Source organism: Sinocyclocheilus rhinocerous, unplaced genomic scaffold (genome assembly GCF_001515625.1).
Source record: "Sinocyclocheilus rhinocerous isolate Xijiao unplaced genomic scaffold, SAMN03320098_v1.1 scaffold1, whole genome shotgun sequence".
Lineage (NCBI taxonomy): Eukaryota > Metazoa > Chordata > Actinopteri > Cypriniformes > Cyprinidae > Sinocyclocheilus > Sinocyclocheilus rhinocerous.
In genome coordinates this window covers 222657-245267 of record NW_015638974.1, presented here as the reverse complement: position 1 = coordinate 245267, position 22611 = coordinate 222657, and the positions used below count along the sequence as shown (strand labels likewise).

The following is a 22611-nucleotide window of genomic DNA, read 5'->3' as shown; positions in this document are numbered from 1 at the left end:
TCATTTAGAGCATTTTTTGCATAAAATGACAATTGGTCAAAATAACAAAAAAGATGCCATGTTTTCAGACAACACAATACCAATACCAATGTTTTAACTTTAGAAGAGTTAAGAAATCAATATTTGGTGGAATAACCCTGATTTTCAATCACAACAAATGAAAACCAATTGTCATTTTCTGGGGGAAAATTGCTCTAAATGACAATATTTTTATTTGAAATAAATGTTACCAGACCTTTATAGTATAACACAGATATTAACATTTTACTCAAACCCATACCTAGTAATCCAGTAAATCCAGAGAAACTGAGAATTTTCAAGTGGTCTCTTAATTTTTTCCATAGCTGTATATACATTCAATAGGCTGACAATTTCTGAGATATCATTTTTGTAGCTATATTGCCCAGCTCTGGCCATGACATTGATTTTGTTTAATTCTAAAGCTATAGTGCCCATTTACATTTGATGTGGTGGAGAACTGGTGTTTTTCTGGTGCCATAACTCACCATGCACGCTGCCTGAACAGCCTCTGACACACTGCCAGCATTGGGATCACACCAAAACACATGACACTCAAAGTGCTGGCTCCCAGAGTCCATGATGAACGCGAATGAATGCACATCTTTTCCAACTCCCATGAATGACAGAAAACGCACACGACACTCCACTAGGACCTCCTCTTCCTCCTAATATAGGTGGTCACATCAAGAATCATACATGAATCAATATTCCAAAGATCATAAGCACAACTGCATAAACACAACAAGTTGTACTTTAGTAAAACACAACTATTTTGGCAGGATATTATTGGGTTTAACATTGCCTTTTCTTTGATGACTGTGACTGTTGCGTCAGCTACATTCAGTTTCACAGGAATCCAGTCTTCTCGGATTGATGATGTCATCAAACTGTCTATTGCACCGTTGAGAATGTCCATGCCTAGAAAACAGTGTCATCTGACCTTGTAATAGCATGTATGGGTCCAAGAAAAGCTATGGGAACCCTTTGGCTTTATCTGGATTTCACCATAAACTAGCCATAAAATTTGATCTGATCTTCAGCTAAGTCACATCAGTAGACAAACACAGTCTGCTTAAATGTAGGGTGGAAGTGTTTTCTCCAAAAGCTAACTGGGGTCGGGAGTCATCTAACCTGGAGTCCAATCAATTAGACAAGATTGGAGGTCAGACTCACCTTGCCCTATAAACCAACAATTACAATGTTTGCTTTTCACAAGACGCTTTGTCTGATGTGAACCATCCAAAAAAAGAGCTCTCCAAACACAGAATTGTTGACTTACATAAAGTTGGAAAGGGATACAAAAGCTTGATCTCAAGAGAACAATGCACACAAGACATCTCAAAAATATCACTGAACTAAAAGTGCCAAATGTCTGACAGTTTTGCATGGCTGATTTGGTGGAAGATCAAGGATGTACATACTTTTTCGTGAATGTTTACATTGTTTTTTAATAAAAACAAAAAAGCATTATTTGTTAGTTCAAGCAGATTGTGTTTGTCTTTTGTTAAAGATCAAATTAAATTTTATGACCAATTTATTCAGAAATCCAGAATTCGGGGAGGATTGTATGTGTTAAATGTGAAGAAAAGTATGCATATCATATTATTAACTCTTTCTCTGCCATCGGCTGAATTTTCCATCTTTCCGTGTTTTGGCTATTATACGATAGGAGGTGCTATTACACATCTTCTGATCAAAACACGGTGAAGAAACAGCAGAAACAAGTGGTTGTGTATGTTAAAGCAGATGCATATGTAAAATAACGCAATCATCAAACATTAAACAGCATATAAATCAAAACTGCCTAATGTTACCGAATGAAATATCAGGAAGTGCTATAGGACTGTGAAGCTTTGGATGTGTTGATGGAAGCAATCGACTCTATCTATGTTTTGATCATCATTCTGAATCCAATCTGTACGTAGTCTATGACAAAAACATGATTTTCTAACCTTTTTGCTCAAAATGTTGCTTTTTTTAGACCAGGAATGTGCATTTTGAAAGTAAATAGAGTCCACTTTGATTTCATGTTGACTTTAAGCAAATATTTTAATTTATTTAATAAAAACGATCAATAAACAATGCAGATGAACAGACACATGGTTATAATGTGAGTTGTGAATGAGAGTTTGTGTGTATTTCTGTGTTTGTGCATATGCAAAGAACTGTCCTAAAATACCCTGATGGATGATGTGCCCTTTAGTTTAACAGAGACAGTCAATTTAAAAAACAGTTACTTAAAATAAACACACCCACATTTCAGGCAAACAAAAAATGGTGTAAAATATAACCATGGATAAAATGCACACACATCACCTACTACCGGTATATGCAGGTGCATGTGGCTATCTAAGATGAATGAGTGTCTCTAAACTTACACCTCCAGCTGTATTACACACATTCTTTATAATTTCTGCTAAAAATAAACTATTATGAACAAAATGTCCAGGAAGAGACTACAACCAGGCAATGATGTGAATATAAGTAATAATAGGGTAAATCAATTTACCTCTCTCTGAGTCCCGGAAAGCAGTCAAGTAAAAGATTTTAAAAAAAACATTATGAGAAAATACACACAATGAAGCCCATTAATGAAACAATGAAGGATTGACAGAAACATGTTCTGCTTGTATTTCATGAAAGGGTTCTGATGTGTACAGGTATTTCAGAACATGTGCATTACTAATAGACCATAAAAATGTCATTGGCAGGATGCGTATCTCAACAACAATGGCTGGAACATGCTGTGGGGAAATTTTAGCAGCACTGTCTTTTCCAAACACCAATAATAAGTATGTATGAAAGAAAAATAAAATAAGAGGGAAAAGAGAGAAAACGAGACCAGCAGGTGTGACAAGAGTATTCAGAAATTTATCACGATGTATGTGACACCTCAAAACATGAGGCTCTCAGTGTGCAGCCAGTAAGAAACATGAATATGTAACAGTGTGATAATTAGAGATTTAACAGACTGAGAGAGAAAGAGAATAAAACCAGATGAACTCAATGCACTCAATAATGTCCAGAATGAAACCAGGCTGGTAAACCTGTTCAAAATGGGCTGTTTTACAGCACCTCAGCAGGATTCAACTGGAAAAAGTGCTGGAGGGTCAAGGAGAAACTACAAGGAGGTACAGGGAACAACGCAAATGAACCGAGAACAGAACCCTGAGGTTCCCCAAAGGAATTTGAAAAAAAGGCACGTGTTCTAGTTTGCGTAGATGTGTGGGATGGTATCAGAGGGAAGACCTGATCTGAGGGAACATGCAAGGAAGTTGCAGTCTCTTTCAAATGTAACCTGTTTAGTGACGTGAACATCTTGCCGTGACCTACTTTAATAACCAAACACACAGTACTCCACAATACGATCCTCACCACAGTAAATGACAACACATACAGTACATCCACAATTCTCAACTGAAATCTCCTCCTCCTCATTCACACCATCTGGAGAAATTCCACCCACTCCACCTTCTAACAGTCCTGCTATTCCTCCTTTCTCACTCCAGTATTCACTGGGGTGACTTTAATCCAGAATCATTATATAAGTGACCTTAAGCTTGAAGGGGCTGGAGGAGTGTCTCGATATCAGAATACATTAACAGAGACACATTAAGTGAATCTCTTGCAGAGTGTTATAGATAATGAGCACATGAGGAAAGTCACAGGTGCAGAGATGCTGACGTTTGCAGATCTAAAATCTCTAATTAAAATGAAATGTGAAGAATTCACGACACATGCTTCATGCAATATTTTACACTCAACAGTCACAATATATTTTTGATGATTTTGCTTGTGATGTAAAATTAAGAAATGTTCTGTGCATTGTCTGTTTGTTTAAACCTTTTGCTTTTACCGTCATCACTCAAAAATGTGTATGAAAGTCTCTTTTTTGTATATTAAAATGTTCTAACAAATGTTTTTTTAATATATTCTAAATACTGCTTTTCTATTAAATACTGATATTTATTACTATATATTTTTATATTGGTGCATGTACATGAAAATAAATACCATTATTCCTTCATAATGATTATTTAATGGAAAAAAGGTGAGGAAAACATCTTCCTCAGTTCTTGCATTTTTGTACATTTAAGTTTTTTGCATTTAATGTTTTGAAAATACTTGGCAACACTGGCTGAAAAAGTACGCTTTTAGAAGCCATCTGAAAATTTGAAATAATTATAATTATTCTTTTTTTATTTGATAAAAAGCATTTCCCTTTAATAAAAAAAGGATTGTAATGTTGAAATGTACATCCATTCAACATCTTTTGTAGGTCAGTTTGGTTTTTGAAAATGTTGATCTGATTTAACTAGGCAGAAACTGCTTACTCTAAAACAGTGCAGAGCTTCGAGCCAACATTCAGTGGGTCACAGAGATTAAATATTATTAGTGTTGATAGATGACCAGTCAGCCGAACAGGATCAGCAAAGTAGAAAATTAGCTCCACGTAAATAAAACTCTGATGATGTTTATGGCAGCTGAGAACTGTAATGTTTTAACTCACATAAAATCCCTTTATGCCCCATCTGTGTGGTTTCCAAAAGAATTTTAGAAACACTTCCCACATTTTCATAAATACAGAGTGAGTTATTAATCATTCAGTTTTGTTCAGTTTATCTCTGTCATTTATTAAACATTTCATAAACCCTTCCTCATTTAACATGTTCTCCTTAACTAACCCATAAAAATAAACTTTGCCATGGCAACCAGTGCATACCTTCCATTATCGCGGCCGACACCCCACACACGGATGCTTGCGATTGGCTGAGAGTGTAGAACGCTTCGATCCATGGGGTCAACCAGATTCAGCATGTTATTCTCCAGAATGAGGTACATATCCTTCCCCTGGACACACACGCACAACGCAAGAGGATAAGATAAGGCTTTAGTTTCAAAACCTTGTGAGCTTTCTTGCTGTCCACTGCCTTCATAGGCAGCTGCCTTCTAAGGCATAATTTAAATAGCACTGAATTTTTAAAACTATGCTTTTTGGTACTGAATGAAATGTATGAATTCATGTAATTTCATGCAACAAGCAGAGTTCAGAGCACACAGTAGCTCCATAGCTGTTGCTCAGTTAAAAACATGATACTCTAAAAAGCATAAAATGCATGCAAAAAAGCACATGCAAATAACTGGTAAAACAGTCTTTTTTTTAAAACTTTTTTTTAATCTATGTTTTTGGTATTGAATTAAATGTATTTTATAATCCATGTCCTCTCAAACAAAGCGCACTGCAGCTTGACAACTGGGGGATGTTAACATGTTGCTAAGATGATACTTAATAAACAAGCTTTTTAAAAATATTGGGTAAAATTGTTAGCCTATTTGTCAAAATTGTCCACTTGATTGTCAAATTATTGATGCGTTTGAGTATTGAATAAAATATTTTAACTAACATTTCTCCTGCTCCACATTTTCACAGAATTTTTCCATTAATGATAAATGCAATGCTGCCTTAGAATTTGACCAGAGAAAAGGTTTTTTAGAAGCCTTCTGGAACCAGTCAACAGAGGCTCTCTTCCTGTGTCCTGTCACAACACATTAAACTCTCTTTCTTCCTCTTCCTCTTCTATTCACTTGCTTTTTTCTGCATGACATTTTCAGCTTTCCCTCTTTTCGGTTTATTCTTTTTTGTCTCTTTTATGTTTTATCCCCGTTTCTGCCTTCCCTTTTTCAAGATGATGTTTAGAAACATTGTGTGTATTTTTGCATGAATATGTACTATATGTGCCTTCCTGTGTTTAGACTATAGTGCTGGTCTAGCTGGTTGACCAGCAGAACCGTGTAAAACTGGTCAACCAGCATGGGTTCTTGTAAATCTTGTTAGTGTGCGTGTGTGTGTGAGAGAGAGGGTGAAGCTGTCTCTCACCTCTCCCCAGATGCCCACAGTGTCTCGTATATCATTCTTGCAGTAGGACAGTTGACGGATGCAGTTGTTAACAGCGACGCTGCTTTTACCCGGAGCCAAATCCTCCTCAGCCATCTCTACCCAGCCGAGAGAGCGCACAGCAAAACACTGTAATAAACAAACCCACTGATTAAGCACAAAGACTGTAACAAATAACTACAGGGCAACAGCTACACACTATGAAAATGAAGAGTGCAGCAAATATACGACTTAAGACATAATAATAACAGCTCGCACAAGAACAAGCCCAGTAATATAGTATTGTGTTTGTCTATTACATCCATTTCATTATACCTCATATCCTAAATCCTCCTACTCCTCTATAGTGAGACAGATTAAACTGAGGAAACACCTCTTAAAATTTTCACATGGCATCTTCTAAGAATAGAAAGCGCGAGAGTGTTCATACACATACATGATCACTTACACACACACACACACACACACACACACACACACCTCTTATAACAGGGTGCTGAGATCAAAAGAGAAGACCCCTTTTACTGGAAGAGTTTTTCTTTCATCTTTCACTTGTTCACCTCCTCCTTTCTCATCTGTATCTCACTCCCAGCACTCTGAGAGCAAAATCATCCATCATTCTGTCTCTCTTCTTTTCTGACAATCTGTGACAGGGCGCCTCCATTATAAAAGTGTTTGTGTGTGCGAGAGATTAATAGCAGGCAGAATGCTGTCATGCTCTTTCAGTTTGACTTTAACTGCTGCTGAAAGAACAGATCCTCAAGAGGAAGAGTGTGAAACAAGCAAAGAGGGATAGAGAGAGAGAGAGAGAGAGAGAGAGAGAGAGAAAGAGCATGACTTGGGGGAGGAAGTGTATATTGAATGGTAACATAAACGCCAGATGAATATCATCTGACAACTCATAGCCAGAAATTAGAAATCCAGTAAAAGTTAAACTTGAGCTACAGTGGGGTTCCTGCACAGTTGCGATGCAGAGAGCTACATTATTCATCTGTCTGTTGCCTCTATAGTATATAGTATAGACTGACAACTGGTCCACCCAGTCAAATGAGACACATAAATTAAGGCTATATTTCCATTGCATATCAAGTTTGAGAAATAAACAGTAATTTTAGCGTTAAAAAACGTGACTTTGATTTGATATATTAGGCGATATACATCATAGTCTAACTGCAACAGTCAATCGATAAGTAAATAAATCTATGTGATGTACTATGGTTTACTAATGTTTGGTCAAGCTACAAATTTAAAAAGCAGCATTTTGTCTCTACCTCATTTGAGAGCTTTTCAGCAAAATACAACACAAGACAATTTATTATGCTTTATGCTTGACAGATCACATTTTTAAGTAAAGTCACATTTTCAATTTAGGCATTTATTTTTGGCTCATATCTTTGACCTTTTTCTCTTTCAGCCAAAAACCAATAATGCTGTATTGTATTAAGCATGTACTGTAAAGAAATTAATACTTTTATTCTGAAAGGGCATATTAAATCCAAAAGTGACAGTAAGACATTTATAATGTCACAAAATTATTTTTATTTCAAATAAATGCTGTTCTTTAAACTTTCCATTTAACATATAATGAAAAAAATTCATTTATGTAACATGGTTTCCACAAAAAAATTTCAACATTGATTGAATGATAAGAAATGTTTCTTGAGCAGCAAATCAGCAATGTTTCTAAAGGATCATGAGACACTAAAGACTGGAGTAATGATACTGAAAATTCAGCTTTGCTAGCACAGAAATAATTAATCTTTTAAAAAATATATTAAAATAGAAAAAAAGTATTTTAAATGGTCACAAACAATATTTCACAATATTACTGTTTCATTGTATTTTTGATCAAATAAAGGCAATTTTTGGTGAGCATAAGAGATGTCAAAAACATTTAAAAATCTGCAGGCCTCACACTTTTAAATGGTAGTGTATGTGACACATTGCATAATCAAATATTTGAAGGATTAACTGATTTGTATTGATTTGTTTCACATTTTGTGTTTTGTGGCACAAATGCATTTGACTATGTATTTATGAGGGTGTTGTTTAGTGTTTTATGTTAACATCAGGGTTCCTCTGCATTAAGGACATATCTCACTCTTAGATAAATACATCAGAAATAATAACTACAAATTTGTTTTTCCATCTTCATCTTTACCCACATCTCCAAGCATGTCGTGCATATGCATTTCTTTGAGCAGCCAGAAGATGGCACTGTATATCTAGAATTACATTGGAGGATGGAACTCCTGACTGCACCACTAAATTCCAGCAATAAACTATGTTTGAAATAGTTTGTGTCAATCCTGGTACATGTTAAAACCATATATGTGTCATGCTTTAAAAAAAAAAAAAAAATCTCACAGAACTAGGGGACATGATAATGTTATGGTGATCAAGATTAGAAATTTTGTTAAAATCATTATTTACTCTTTAACAGGACCCAAAATGTATACTTTTCTCACATCTGCTAATGGCAGGTAAACTGAACGGCCTATTTTGCATTATTTCAATGCAAAAAATAACAAAAAATATATATATATTTTGTCCATATGAGAATGGAATTATTTGCTGTTTCCATTGAGGTAAGAGGTGTTACATGATACAGCAGTCGCAACAACCTTTTATTTAGTAGACGCTTATATGTCTTTGATATGATTCATTTTTGTCTCTTACAACAAGACCTTGACTATCATTCTTATAATCTGACTTAAACCATATAATGTTGCAATTCCTAAACAAACACTAGCCAATTAGTGTGCAACTCCATTATACAGCATATTGCTTTAGAGCTTGGCGAGTATGAATTTGGATCCTGCCTTCAAGACTATAATAAGTTCTCTGTAGAGCTGTTATCTTTGAATAGCTGCACAAACTCATGTACTCTCACCTTGGCTTCAGGGTCACTGTTAATGCTGCTGGAATCTTCCTCTTCCACAGGAGCAGGGTTTCTAAACACAGATGCACACACAGTCAGAAGAGATATATACATTTTATTTATTCTCTCTCTCATTTAGGTGTATTTATTTATTATTTATTCTCTTTCACACACCGTAGCTTGAGGGAGGCGTAGCGGAGAGTTGCGCCTTCGAACTCTTTCAGACTAGGGTCAGGGTTTACTGTGGCCGCCTGTAGATCCTGAAGCAGAGATAAAGCAGACGTGCTTAAACACAAGCATATAGCAAACCCACAAATGTACAGCATGGAGCCAGTGGGTTAAGTGCAAAGACCTGTGTGTATGTGCAGATCACGCCAAACAAAACAGGAAAGCACAGTTCCAGCGATGAGTGATTAAACTAATTGAAATGAAAATGATTAACCAGTTTTAAAACAGACACAGTTTGAACCCTGCACATTTTACAAAAATAATGGATTAAGACAATGAGAAGAAATGAAGAGTGAACAGGAGCTTTCCTGCTGCAAAAATCATTTTCTTAATCAGCATTAAAATATCTAAATGCATAAATTAATAAATAAATAGTGTAAGCATTTGATTTATCAATGCTTTATTCTCATCTGCAAGGTTTGTTGTGTATATCCAAATATACTTAAAACAAGATAAATTTCCATGACAAGCAAAAATTGCATAATATATTAAGACTAGTTTTCAGTAATTTTTTTTCTCACCCCCTTGGCAATAGATTTTTTTTAAGCATAATACTTACTAAATTTAGTGAGGTTTATGCTTAAATCAAGAAAAAATTTAAATTTGGCATATAGGTTAGAAAAATTAATTTAGTTGGATAAATGATTTTTGCAGTACAGACAGACAAAAAAACACAAAAGCCATGCTCAGTAGAAAGGTTAAAGGTCAAAAGGTGAGGAAGGTATGAAGCAGTACTGGATCTCAGAACACAACTACTCCAGTAGAACATCAGGTAGACCAACTTTTCACAGAATTTTTATTAAAAATAATGCAAAATACATCTGCAAAATATGGGCCAGCCAATGGGCAAAAAATACATTTTGAACCCTGTGACGAACATAACCAAGTGTTGACAGTGGTTGCCTGAGACATTCTACTGTGTATTTGGCTCTGCAGTTCAATAAAAAAACTGCCTGAGATACTAACCTTCCAGATCTCACTATCAATCTTTCCCACTGCAAAATCACTCCATGGCTGTTTCTTCACCATTATTTACACACAAACAGGGAGGACCAGGTTGAGGGGTCAAGGGTGGGAGGGTGGAGAGAGACAAGACAGGGTTGTTAGATCACTCGATAAGCATGTGTGTGTATGTGTGTGTGTGTGTGTACAGTATCTGTTGGGTGTATGGTTGGGATTTTATTAGATGCAGTATGGATGTTGATATCTCACTCTATGTTGCAAGAATCAGAGGAAAGCACAACTGTTTTTCCACTACATTCTGAGAGTAAACAAGCATTACTGTTACCTTGTCCTCTTCCCGATGGCGTGCCTCAGAGTGTCTATCCTTCCCTGACATTATCTGTAGGGATGAGGACCGAGGCTATACACACACACACACACACAAATAGATACATAGTTTTAGCTTTATTATGTGTAACCAACTTCTAACTAAATATCACAATATATTTATATTTGTCAATACAATTTATACTACAGTTCAAAAATTTGGTGTCAGTAAGATTTTTTGAAAAGAAACTATTACTTTTATTCAGCAAGGATGCATTAAATTGATCAAAGTGACTGTAAATATTATTATTATATATATTATTATGGATATTCCAATTGATTGCAAGTGACAAAAAAATAAAATTCTTCTCAATTGATTAGTTTCTTTTTTTTGTGGACACAAAAAAAATCAAATAAGTCATGTTACTAACCTAGTTAAGATTTAGTTTTGATTTAAGAAGTCAACTGAAAAGAACAGACAAAACTAAATCTGGCAAGATGCATGTCTTCTTTTGTTCAGTTATTCAGTAGCACATTGCCATTTTAAAACAAACAAAACCGTGTGAAGTGCTGTCAACCTTGCTTCGTTTCATGCTGCAGCAAACAGCAAAACTGTAAAGCACACTAAGACTCAAAGGACCAAAAAGAGATTCAAGCCCAATGTTAAGGCCAGGAGCAATTTAAAAGACTCTAGACTCTTTACTGATATGCATGTTCATTCAGTTTCATTCATCTAGTAAGGTCTTTCATACATCTGATTTGAAAAAATAGCTGATAAAAAAATCTAAATGGCTGATAAATTTCACCATTCACCAGTCACTGTTACTGGTGGGCGAACATTAATTTCCCAAATACAGTCATAGCAACCTTTAACTATATAAAGCATTTGACCATCTCTGTTTAATTCATGGCAACTGAAATACTGTCACATCTGTAATGGCGTTACCCTGGATTTTCATGCTTTTATGAACTATAAGTTTGTGTCTTATCCACTTTATTCTCCACAACCAAATTGTACTCATTGTGAAAGCTATACACCCAGAGAATGGCAGGATGTGACCATAAAGTATTGTCCGTACTGTAAGATGAGACATTGATGAAAAGACTTACAAAGTAGCAGCTGTTGACGAATCCACAGGAAGGAACATTGCCGTCAGAGGATGAGGAAGAGTTTGAGGACAGGATAGGGGCTGGTTCCAGACATGAAGAAGACGGGATGGGGGCGGGGTCAGACGAGCTGTCAGAAGTGGTGCTGCCTGAACGACTCGATGCTTCGAAAAACACGTGGGCGTGAGACATCGACTAGAGGACAACAAAGAGGTACCGAGCAAATGATTGGTCAATGTGGATAAATCAACTGTTGATTTGTTTTAGTTGAGTACCATGTCCAGTTAGCGTAACCACATGGTTTCAAAGGGTTACCTCGTGATCTGGAGTGGGCGAGGGTGACAGGGAGCCCAGGGAGTGTTTGCGGCTGGCATGGCTGGGTCCAGTTGGCACCGGATGGCATGGGGCGGGTCTCTCCCACTGCGTGGTGCCCGTAGGAATGTGCCAGTAATAAATGCCAGCCATGTCTGTCATCATCTTCCATCCTGGAGGCAAATCAGGGTCTGTCTGAAATGACTGCTCCCCCCAGATATCTGGAAACACAAATACACAAGGTCAGGCGTGGTCCACACACCCATCAACTAAGATATCCAAGACTCCTATGAGTGGGTGTTATGACCAAAACCTTGTATGACGGCATGAGTAATTTTAAAACACGGTATGTATCAGCATACAACAATTCTGGTACTCTAACCTGAATCTGAACAGCGTTCCAAGAGTGTTGATGTATAGTTTAACAACTAGGGCTGCCCCCGACTAAATATTTTTCTAGTTGACTAATCGCATGTTTATATTAATTTAATTACTTAAATATATATAAATATATAGCCTATTCCGCTCTCAAGCTCACGCATAAAGCTTGCAGCAAAGCACCGTCAAAAGTAATGACAATGAATGTGTCGGAAATATCGAGGAGACATTTTAATTATTTATTAATAAACTAGTGTTTTCTGACTCAGTGTCGGCTGCAGATGAAGTTGACGATGCTCACTTGCCATCTGAGTACAGTGGACGGGGCTTCAGAGAGAAATGCAGCTTTCATACGGATTACATAATCATCAGAGTTTTTGTTTTTGATTTGAATTTGTTCTTTATATCTATTTCTCACATAGTAGCCTATACACTCAGTTTCGGTTCATTTTTGTGACACGCTCCAGTTCACAAAGACCGAGACGGCAGAAAGCACATCCTGTTTATTTTCTTTATATGTTTATATTCTTTATTTTACAAAAGCACAATGTTTTGCTGATATTGTAAGTGTATACAAAAGTAGACCTTTTACAGTTTCGAATTATGTATTACTCTTTATCTTTATGAGCAAAAATGACGGCGTACATATATTGGTACTGGTCAATAATTATCGATACCGAACGATATGAAACATTATATCGTTGATACATTTTTTAGCTATACTAGCCCTACCATGTAGTTTTCAAATAAGCCTGAAGGCCTTGATTAGTTGGATCAGGTGTGTTTAATTAGGGTTGAATCTAAACTGTGCAGGGCTCCGGCCCTCCAGGATTTGAGTTTGACACCCCTGATCTAGAGTGACGTAAAAGTCACATGAATTGTGATATGACTGTTCAGACTGCAGTCGCATTGCAAAACATCTGACCTGTATCAGATTTAGAGATTTAGGCTACGTTCACACTGCAGGCAAATGTGATTTTTTTTGCTCACATGTGACTCAGATCTGTTTTTCTCATGACAGTGTGAACAGCACAAACCACATGAAATCTGATCTTTTCAATTCCGATTTGTGCCACTTCCATATGTGGTACTAAATCCGATACAGGTCAGATGTTTTGTAATGCGACCGCAGTGTGAACAGCCATATCAGAATTCATGTGACTTTTACGTCACTCTAGATCAACCTTCGTCACGATTCTGCGCTCATGGGAGTCACTTCAAAGATTTTACACACCCAAATCAAGACAGTTGCAAAAGGTAGTCAGTGGAAGTACAGTGATGTGTCAGAACTCATAAGTATTGCAGTGACAACTCTATATACAAGCAAAACATGAGGGCTCGTATCATAAAAGTTTCAATGCTCTCTTCTGTCACATCCTTGTCTTTATTTTTCATATTGCCTGCGCATAATTTCGATGGCTTTTGCAGCAGATCACACTATAAATAAACGCATAATCGCTTACTTTATGTCCTCCGTATGACAATGCGCTGCGCAAGTGTTGCCAAGTCCAAAGTTTTCCTGTGAAATGTGGCTACTTTTTCATCTAAAAACAACTTGCGGGGGTTGTTTTTCAACTCCGTGGGTTAAAGCGATCCCACTAACGCGATCTGGGGGTAAATCGGATCTGAGCAAAAATCAGAATTGAAAATTAAAGTTTTAAAGCATTAAAGCATTAAAGCTCCCAGTGTGAACGTAGCCTTAGTACCACATATGGAAGTGGCACAAATCGGAATTGAAAACATCAAATTCCATGGGGTTTGTACTGTTCACACTGTCATAAGAAAAACAGATCCGAGACACATGTGAGCAAATAAAATCGGATATGGGCCACATTTGCCTGCAGTGTGAACGCAGCCTATAGACACCTCAGTCTTTAGGAAGTATCGATCAACAGTAAGTACTTTTTGTACGCTTTTGTACAGTCATGGTTACAAACTCTTTCTCTGTCTCCTTACACTCATATTTTGAATGTGATATTTTGGCCAGAAAGAGAAAACATAAAATAAAGTTAAAGATGAATTTGACTGATAGCATTATTTTTTCCTCAATATTTATATAGATAGTATTGTTATTGTGAATTCTTTTGGCCACAATAATTATATAGTTAAAATCTGATATTGTGACAGCCCTAGTTCATAGCATTCCAGACCAGAGCATGTGAGCGGTAGTGATAAGTCTATAAATCTAATATTATATAGATCGTTTTGGCTCTAAATTCTGATCAGATGAGCCACATTGAAGTTGAAACATTGCTACATTTGCCCAGCCAGTCTCCCAACATATGGACATTTCAAGCGGCAACCAAATCATTAAAACTGCTGAAGTCTAGATAAGGAGTCACTTCAAACACTTCAAGGAGTGTTTCTGTGAGATATGAGTGCCCTGTAATACATTAAATAGGTGTTTTTTTTTTTAAACTGGAAGACTATCATACTGTAAAATCTCTGTCTCTCTCATGTGAACTCGCTACTGTTCTGTCTGTCCTCACTCAGCAGCTGGGAATGTTTGTTTCATGTTTCAGATGTTAGTAAGAGCATTATTCACATAATGCAATCTGGGTGAGGAAAACCACACATATACACACAGTAATACGTGTTTAAAAAAACTCTAAAGAGATTCTCAAAAGACCTTGTGTCAATCTACATGACACTCCACAAAATGAATAACTAACAACTGAAGAAAAAATTAACTGACACCGTGTAATAACTAGCTGGGACACAAATGATAAAATCTCTTCCATATTCTAAGTTAATATACTGTTGGTTTATAGACTTTCCTACTCATTCTCTTTATATCCCCAACTACACAGTATGCAATAAGCTGTATGTCAAATGAGACGGATGTCTGAATACTCAGTATTGCATCTGCTAAGATTCTTAAGTATACAGCCATACTTTGTATCCCATCATGTCACGGAAGCCAAGGAACTATTAGATTCAAAAAGTTATTAAAAACAATGCCGGAAAGTGTTAAGTGTAATACTAGGTACCAAGACAGTTGTTCCTCATTTGTTGACTTGTTGAAGGTCACAAAGGTCAAAGGACAGAGCAAACATTGTGGTTGGAGTATGTCTGGGAATCACTCTGTGTAGCCCCACCCACAATGAAATCTCATTGGTCTAAAATCCTGCTCCACATAGCACAAATATTGGCTGGAAATTCACTTTCAGTGTCAATATAAAAGTAACTTGTGGCTGGAAACCTGTCTGGATAAAACACGGTAAAAGGATTCAAGTGAAAAACTTTCAAATTATGCTGTTTAATCACCAAGGGTGCAGTCAGATTTACTGTTATTCATCGAATTTTTGCAGGCGAAATCCAGTCATTTCAGTAGGAATCCACATGTAGATTTCAGGATCAAGTTGATCACGCAAATTCGTCGCATTGACGCATTGGTTTGAAAGTGACTTATGTGAGCGGTGCTTCATAAATCGCTACACTATTGACAACAGTTTTCATTTACAAGGTATATAAAACAAATAAAAACGTGTAAAATGAAAATTTCTTTAAAATCACCAAATTATATGAGCAAGTAACAAGTGTTTTTTTTAATTGAGATACTAGTCTTTATTAATACTTTTAATGTGTTTTTCCCCATTTCCGTTTTAGTAACTGTGTGTGTTTTTTTTCATTTTTTTAAAATGCCTTTATAGTTTTATTATATAGTTTTATTAAACAGTTTTAGTTTGTTATTTTAGTTCAACTAAATGAACCTTGGCAACTAGCTGAAATTTAAAAAGTTTAGCTTTTTTATATTTTATTTCAGTTAATATTCATTTTCTTTAAAGTAACAAATACAGAGTTCCGGCATGAAACTCTAGATGGCGCAGTCTGATAGGTCTAACTCAATCTGACCTAATGACAACTTCAGATCCGCAACTCTGACACCAAATCAATGCTGCTTTTCCACCTTATCAATTAATGCATACATGCGGTTCACATGGTTATTTCATGTATGTTATATTTGCAGCAGCAATATTTCTTACATGCTTGTTGTATTGGCAGTAGCAAGTCTCGGTACTTGCTCTGCCGCAGCAGCAGTGTAGCAGATCTATTCCGCCAAGACCAAATACATTAACATTGTCATGTACATTACCATGCCAATCCCTCTAAGAGTTGTCATGACAGAAATGTTTTTATGAATTTATTTTTAGCTAACTATAACAACAGTGTGAGTAACTTGTTCAGGCAGAAAGCACGAGTTGAGTAGCCTTACTGTTGCTTCAAGGCACAACTCACTTTAGTGAGACTTAATAATTAGCCAACAGAACTGACTAACTAAGTGAAACAGCAATTAGCCAGCACTAGTCATGTACACTAATCAAATCTCCCAGCATGCTAAGTGAACACAAGTGCTTATTAGAGATATCTCCTCTACCCAAATTCTCTCGATGAAGCACTGCAGTACAGGAGACGTAGTTTATTTTTAAAGTCCTCATGAAATCAAAATTGACTTTATTTACTTAGTGCACATTGTTAGTCTTGAGGTGAACAATTAATCTGTGCAAGTTAATCCACTGAAAAAAAAAATTGTTTGTCTTGGTAATCTTTAATCAAATTCTGAACAATTGCTTCCGCTCTAGAATGGCAGTCCTTCTCTGATGGCGTCAGTTTGACAGCTTGGGAAAAATATCCTTAACCACACTTATGAGTTAGAGACAGAGAGGAGGAGCACTAAAATAAAACCCCGCCCTATATTCAATATTCCGTTTCAGTTGGAAGTACGTCACTACGCTGAAATAAAGTCGGCAGCAACTTCCAGTTCATGCGGACTTTAAATACTGGGTATTATGCTGAGGTGCATTATGGGACTTGTAGTCCCTGATATATAAGTGGGTCATTACAGCTACCTGAAAACCTCATCGCAGTTCTCCGAGACAATGAAACCTTCATACAGAAATAGAGTATGAAGAAATAGAGACAACAATCAGGTTTATGTTTAATAACTGTGTCGATTTTTTAGCAAAAATAACATTGTTCATTTTTTAACGCACAGGTAGACAGCGTGCTAGCATGTAGTAACTATCCTCAGCCTAGTTTTCCACGCTAGATCTAACATTCGACCCACTTTTGATAACGTCTTTCTCTTTCTGCAGTCTATAAAGCATGTGGCGGGCAGAGGGGGAGGGGAGGACAGCTGAAAAATTCACGCACACACGCGAACCGAAGTGCCATGAACATATGCACAAACTTCAGTATTCAGCACACAGCTCGTGACACCCTTCACTGCATCCTCTCTCCTTCCTAATCTCTCTTCTCCGCCTGCATTTATGAGCATGCACACGCAACAGAGACGCGTAGCTACATGCGCAGCACTGACTCACAGCCACACAGACACACCGACGCGCAGTACCTACCCTCGTAATTCACTATAACAATGGCCAACATGTAGTCTTTACCCAGCATCATGACTGAGCAGCCGCAAGCAGAGAGGATGTCATGAGAAGAGAGAGGAAAGCAGAGGTAGAGCTGGAGAGAGACAGAGGGGGCGAGCGACTGATGGAGAAAGGGAGAGGGAGAGACGGGGTGGGTGAGCATGCGAGAGCAACAGACTCTGTTTATTTGCTGTTTATTTTTTATCCAAATCTTGCAGGAAGAGAGATATCAGCTTCCTGTCCATCCGGGACACCTGATTGGTCACACGGCCACGCAAACATACCTCCCTCGCCCAACGATCATCACCCCGGCAACCCTGAGATCATTTTTCCTGCAGTGTCACCCGACGTGTGGTCACGTGACCTTGGTATGACAAGATACAGAAACCGTGGGAGAGGGATGGATGTGCAAGAATTAGTGCACATAACAGTCTGCTGCGGTGATGCCAGCTAACATCTGGGTGTAAAACCAGGTCGCAGCTGTCCATTACCCACCATGCTGGCCGAACAGACCTGCCACACACCTGTGAGGTTTTCCTGTCTACAATGAGAGAGATTTTGACAGACAGTGTGTCAATGGTAGAATGGTTTGAGTGACAGTCTGAGTGACTGAGGAGACATTCAGCACCATTTATCCTTGTTATAAACTTGGGTTGCATGTACCAAAAGTGACTATTCACCCCAAAATAAAAACTATTTACACACTCTCATGTCATTCCAAACCTGTGTAATTTTTCTTCTGTAGAACACAAAAGGAGATATTTTGATGAATGTTGATGCTGCTCTTTTCCTTTTCCTTTTATACAGTAAAAGTAGACACTAAGCACATTTCGATGCACAATTATAATAACAATAGCTGCATAGTCAAATTGCAGTCTTCTTCTGTCTGTCTAAGCATACATGACAATGTGTAATTTAATATTTTACAGATAAAATACGTCACGCTACACCCCTGCCACCTGTAGTGCAATTAACTTGCGATTAACATGTTGGATGACACAAAGCTACAGTTGCATTATCTAGGTCTGTCAGTCCATTTAGTCAAAAAAAAATTTCATTATGTTTTAATCCAACTGAAATCAGACACTTACCAGTAACCAGTGCCTGTCAAACTTCAAAAAAGACAAAAAGCACCATACAAATAGTTCATATGAATTGTGAGCTATAGTCCCACCCAGCATTCAAATATGGCTACTTCCTTACTATACAGTAGGCGAAAACTGTATGTGAAAAGTGTAGTATGTCCAAATTCAAAGTAATCACAAAACAGGGGAAAGTACCTTGATGTTGTACTACTTCCACTGAGATTACAAAGTGCGCTCGTGGCCTCATTCATACTTATTCAAAAGAAGAGAGTATTCGATTTTGGACGCAGCCCTAGTCTTGCAATAAATTTGTGTGAGGAACAGATACATTTAAAGGGTTAGTTCACCCAACAAATGAAAATTCTGTCATCATTTACTCACCCTCATGTCATTCCAAACCCAAAAGACTTTTAATATCTTCATCAAGTAAGAATGTTTGAGCTTCTGCTTCTCATCTTTGATGTGCTCTATGTATTTGAGTTGATCAATGTTTATATGTCAAATTAAAACTGTTATATAAACTTTTATGGATTAAACCATTCTATGCATATGGATTGTTTTTACGATGTCTTTATGAACTTTTTGATGCTTCGAAATTTTGGTTGCATGGACTTTCAGTGGAGGGTCTTACAGTTTGTGTTTTATGTATTTGGAACAACATGAGGGTTAGTAAATGAGTGAACTGAGGCCCCGTCCACACGGAGACGCGTTTAGCTGTATACGCATAAATTTTGTATCGTATAGGCGTTTCGTCCAGACGGATCCGGCGTTTTGGGAGAGTGAAAGAGTGGATAAATCTATAAATTTGGATTTGGATAAATTTATCCAGAGTGGATAAATCTGAAAACGCCGCCCTTGCGTTTTCATGTGGACAGCGAATCCGTATATTTTCTGAAACGATGACGTCATCAGCCCACGTCTCGCCCCTAGTCAGACACCGCTACGTCACGTAACAGCAACAAAAACATGAACAAACACTGAACGATTGTCTTTTTATTAACTAACATTAACACAGATTAATAAATGTATTGTTCCATGTTCGTTTGTATACCGCACGCAAGGTTTATGCACATAGTCCAAGTCTTCTTCTCCGTTTTTAGTGTATCTCTGTGGCAGAATTACAGCGCCACATGCTGGTCTGGCATGTATACTACATCGTTTTGTGACGGTTTCGTGTGGACGCAGATATTTCTAGAGACGAGGTGAAAAAAAAGATCAGATAGGGAAAGCTCTGGCTTCGTGTGGACGTAGCCTAAGCCTTTAAGTCATTAATCACTGAAAATCACTCACTGCAACTCTCAAACTCTCAGACGTTACAAATCTTTTTTTGTACTTTTTTGAGCTTTATAGCTCCTGGTCACTGTCCACTTTCATTATATGGAAAAGAGCAGCATGGACATTCTGTACGACTTCTTATTTTGTGGTTCACATCTTACAGGATTTGGAATAACATCAGAGAGAATAAATGATGACAAAATTTGAATTTTTGAATTATACTGCTTCAAAAACATTTTCAGTTAACAATTTTTACACAAAAAAAAAGGTACACATAAATAAACACAGTAGTAAACACGCTTTTGATAAGCTTTCCTCCACAGCCTCAAACCAGACACACACTGTGCTGCGTTTACCTAGATCACACTTCAGTGAAATGAAAAGTCTAAACACACAAACACCTTTCTGCCAAAGCACTTCAGGCAAACTGAAAACCACACATACCACATGAGCGCACCATATCCACTACACAGGGCCAAAGCACACACACGAAACCACACTGAGCAGACCTGCAAGCTACACACATACACATCGTAAGGCTTCAAATGTGTACTACTGACCGCTCTCTTCTGGTGAGCCCAGGGATGCACTGTCCTGTGACAACGTGGTCCAGCTGGACTCCTCGTCACTGTGTGGAAGGTTCTGGATGCGGTTTAGTGCACGGTCTGTCTTGGCTCCCGTCCGTGGTCTGTCTTTTTTCGTCTCCGGTGAGGAAGAGGAAGATGAAGAGCCGATAGACAGGAGGGGCGTGTCCTCAGGGCTGTGCGGTTTCCTTGGAGACGAGGAACAGGGATTCTTCTCTTTCTCCAGCAAAGGCTTAGTGACATTCTCATCCTGCGTGTCAGACAGTTTGTATGACAGGTCATCCAGGCATGACTCCAGGTAACTCTTGGTCTTAATATGCTCGGGCGACTTCCTGTCTGAAACAATCTCCGTTTTCTCGGACAGAATGAGCAGGTCGTCACAATTCTCCGCGCGATCCTCCTCATTAGCGTCATCATCAATTAACTCATTTACTTCCTCGTCAACAAGCTCGTTGTTCTGGTCAAAGTCACTGTGAACGTCGTCAGCGTTAGACTCTCTGTCGAGGCTGAATTCTTCAACATTCCTCAACTCATCGTCGATGCTGAGCTCTGATTCGCCAGCTGTGTTTCCATCTTCGTCTTCTTCGGTAGTGTTCTTGTTGTGATCCTGTCGCTCCGCAGCTTTACGTAACTGATTCACACCATTTTTGGCCAGTTTAGTAGTCGCTGAAGATGACGACGGTGGCGTCACACCTTCGGAGAGTCCCATCGCACTCTGAATGCTCGTGAGTGCATATTTCTTCCGGCACTTCGGGGGCGTGGCCTGGCCCTGTTTGATGACATCACCACTAAGCAGTTGATTGTGTGAGGAATGCAGGCTGAGGGATGTGGGCGGAGTTGAAGAGGGTCCGTTGCAATTAGCTACATCCACAGAGGGGGATGAGTTACGTGGTGAGGGCACGCAGACTGACATCATGGCTAAAGTGAGGAAAAGGGAAAAAGCAGTCAAAAATCACACATAAAAACAGTGCATTCCACATCAGAGAGAAGTGCAAAAATGTAAAAAGTTCAAAAATTGAACAAATATTTCCAATATATTTCTTAGTTTTTAATCTAAGCTGAACTCAGTCATTTTTGGTTGAGCACCTCTATTTACCGAACTAAAGCTGCATTTTTATCAAAGTTTAAAGCCCTTGCTTTTTTCCAGATTTTGATTGACAGATGAGTAGGTGGCTTGTCGCGGTTGGTCAGGACGTGTAAAAGGGGTCAAAGAAACCAATTTAAGTAATGTGAATCAACATCAACATGTGGCTCACCCATAATTTAATTTATTAAATGTGAAGGAACATAAAAAGATGATAAAACTGCAGATAGATCGGCACTAGGACAGAATCTGCAATGACGTTCATGAAAAGCTTATTTGTCTTTACTCAAGCTGCTCTGCAGACTGTGCTGCTTCTGTGCTACCAAACCGAATTACCACATTTTAAATCAACTTAATCTGGCGGAATTGAATGCGATTATAGCTGATTTACAACCCAGTGCTGCATACTATGATGCGATTGGGTGGAAAATTAAATCAGGTTCATGCTAAAAGATGAGCTGATTTTTGCTAACGCTCAAAGAGTGATTCATAGAGACACTACATGCACTAGGAAAGAGGATGTAACCAATCACACAGTAACCCAACATATTACATAAAGACAGATGGACACAAACCGGCCTCCAGACTGTGACAAAAAAATAAATAATTTGAGATGTATTTATTATTTAAAATCTAGTCACCATTGGCAACAGTAGGGAACACTCTATATGCCTCCACATTAATTTAATCAAATAACATCTTGTGATGAGTCAGGCATCATACTCATCCAGTGAATTTAGAGCTGCTACTGAATAACTGATTTCCTCACAGAACTGCAAGTGATTTTTCAGCTATGTCTGATATTAAATTAACTGAGAACTGAGAATGTGTACTTTAGGTTTGTCAGACTTTATATCAATATACTAACTTGTTAATATAACAACTTAACGTAATTAAATATACAGATTCACAAAAGAGTTTTACTGTAATAAAATAATGGTAACACTTTACAATAAGATTTCATTTGTTAACATTAGTTAACTACATTAGTTAACATGATTTAGCCATGAAAAATACTAACAATTACCGCATTTATTAATCTTAGTTAATTAACTAATACATTTTTAAGATCAAAAGTTGTATCTGTTAACATTATTTAATGCTCTGTGAACTAAC

The 22611-nt window shown here is 37.6% G+C and overlaps 1 protein-coding gene across 1 annotated transcript in view; it reads right to left on the bottom strand.

Moving 5' to 3' along the window:
* Positions 1-22611, bottom strand: part of LOC107750455 (amyloid beta A4 precursor protein-binding family B member 2-like) — a 45981-nt gene that overhangs the window by 3384 nt on the left and 19986 nt on the right. The window contains exons 5-16 of the mRNA XM_016565825.1: positions 20388-21329; positions 11718-11935; positions 11406-11597; positions 10315-10389; positions 9993-10046; positions 8973-9058; positions 8811-8871; positions 5900-6046; positions 4745-4872; positions 3424-3545; positions 824-939; positions 507-686 (exon numbers count right to left, since the gene is read on the bottom strand). Coding sequence (XP_016421311.1) covers positions 507-686; positions 824-939; positions 3424-3545; positions 4745-4872; positions 5900-6046; positions 8811-8871; positions 8973-9058; positions 9993-10046; positions 10315-10389; positions 11406-11597; positions 11718-11935; positions 20388-21327 — 2319 coding nt within the window. The 5' untranslated portion in view covers positions 21328-21329. The remainder of the gene's footprint in view (positions 1-506; positions 687-823; positions 940-3423; positions 3546-4744; positions 4873-5899; positions 6047-8810; positions 8872-8972; positions 9059-9992; positions 10047-10314; positions 10390-11405; positions 11598-11717; positions 11936-20387; positions 21330-22611) is intronic.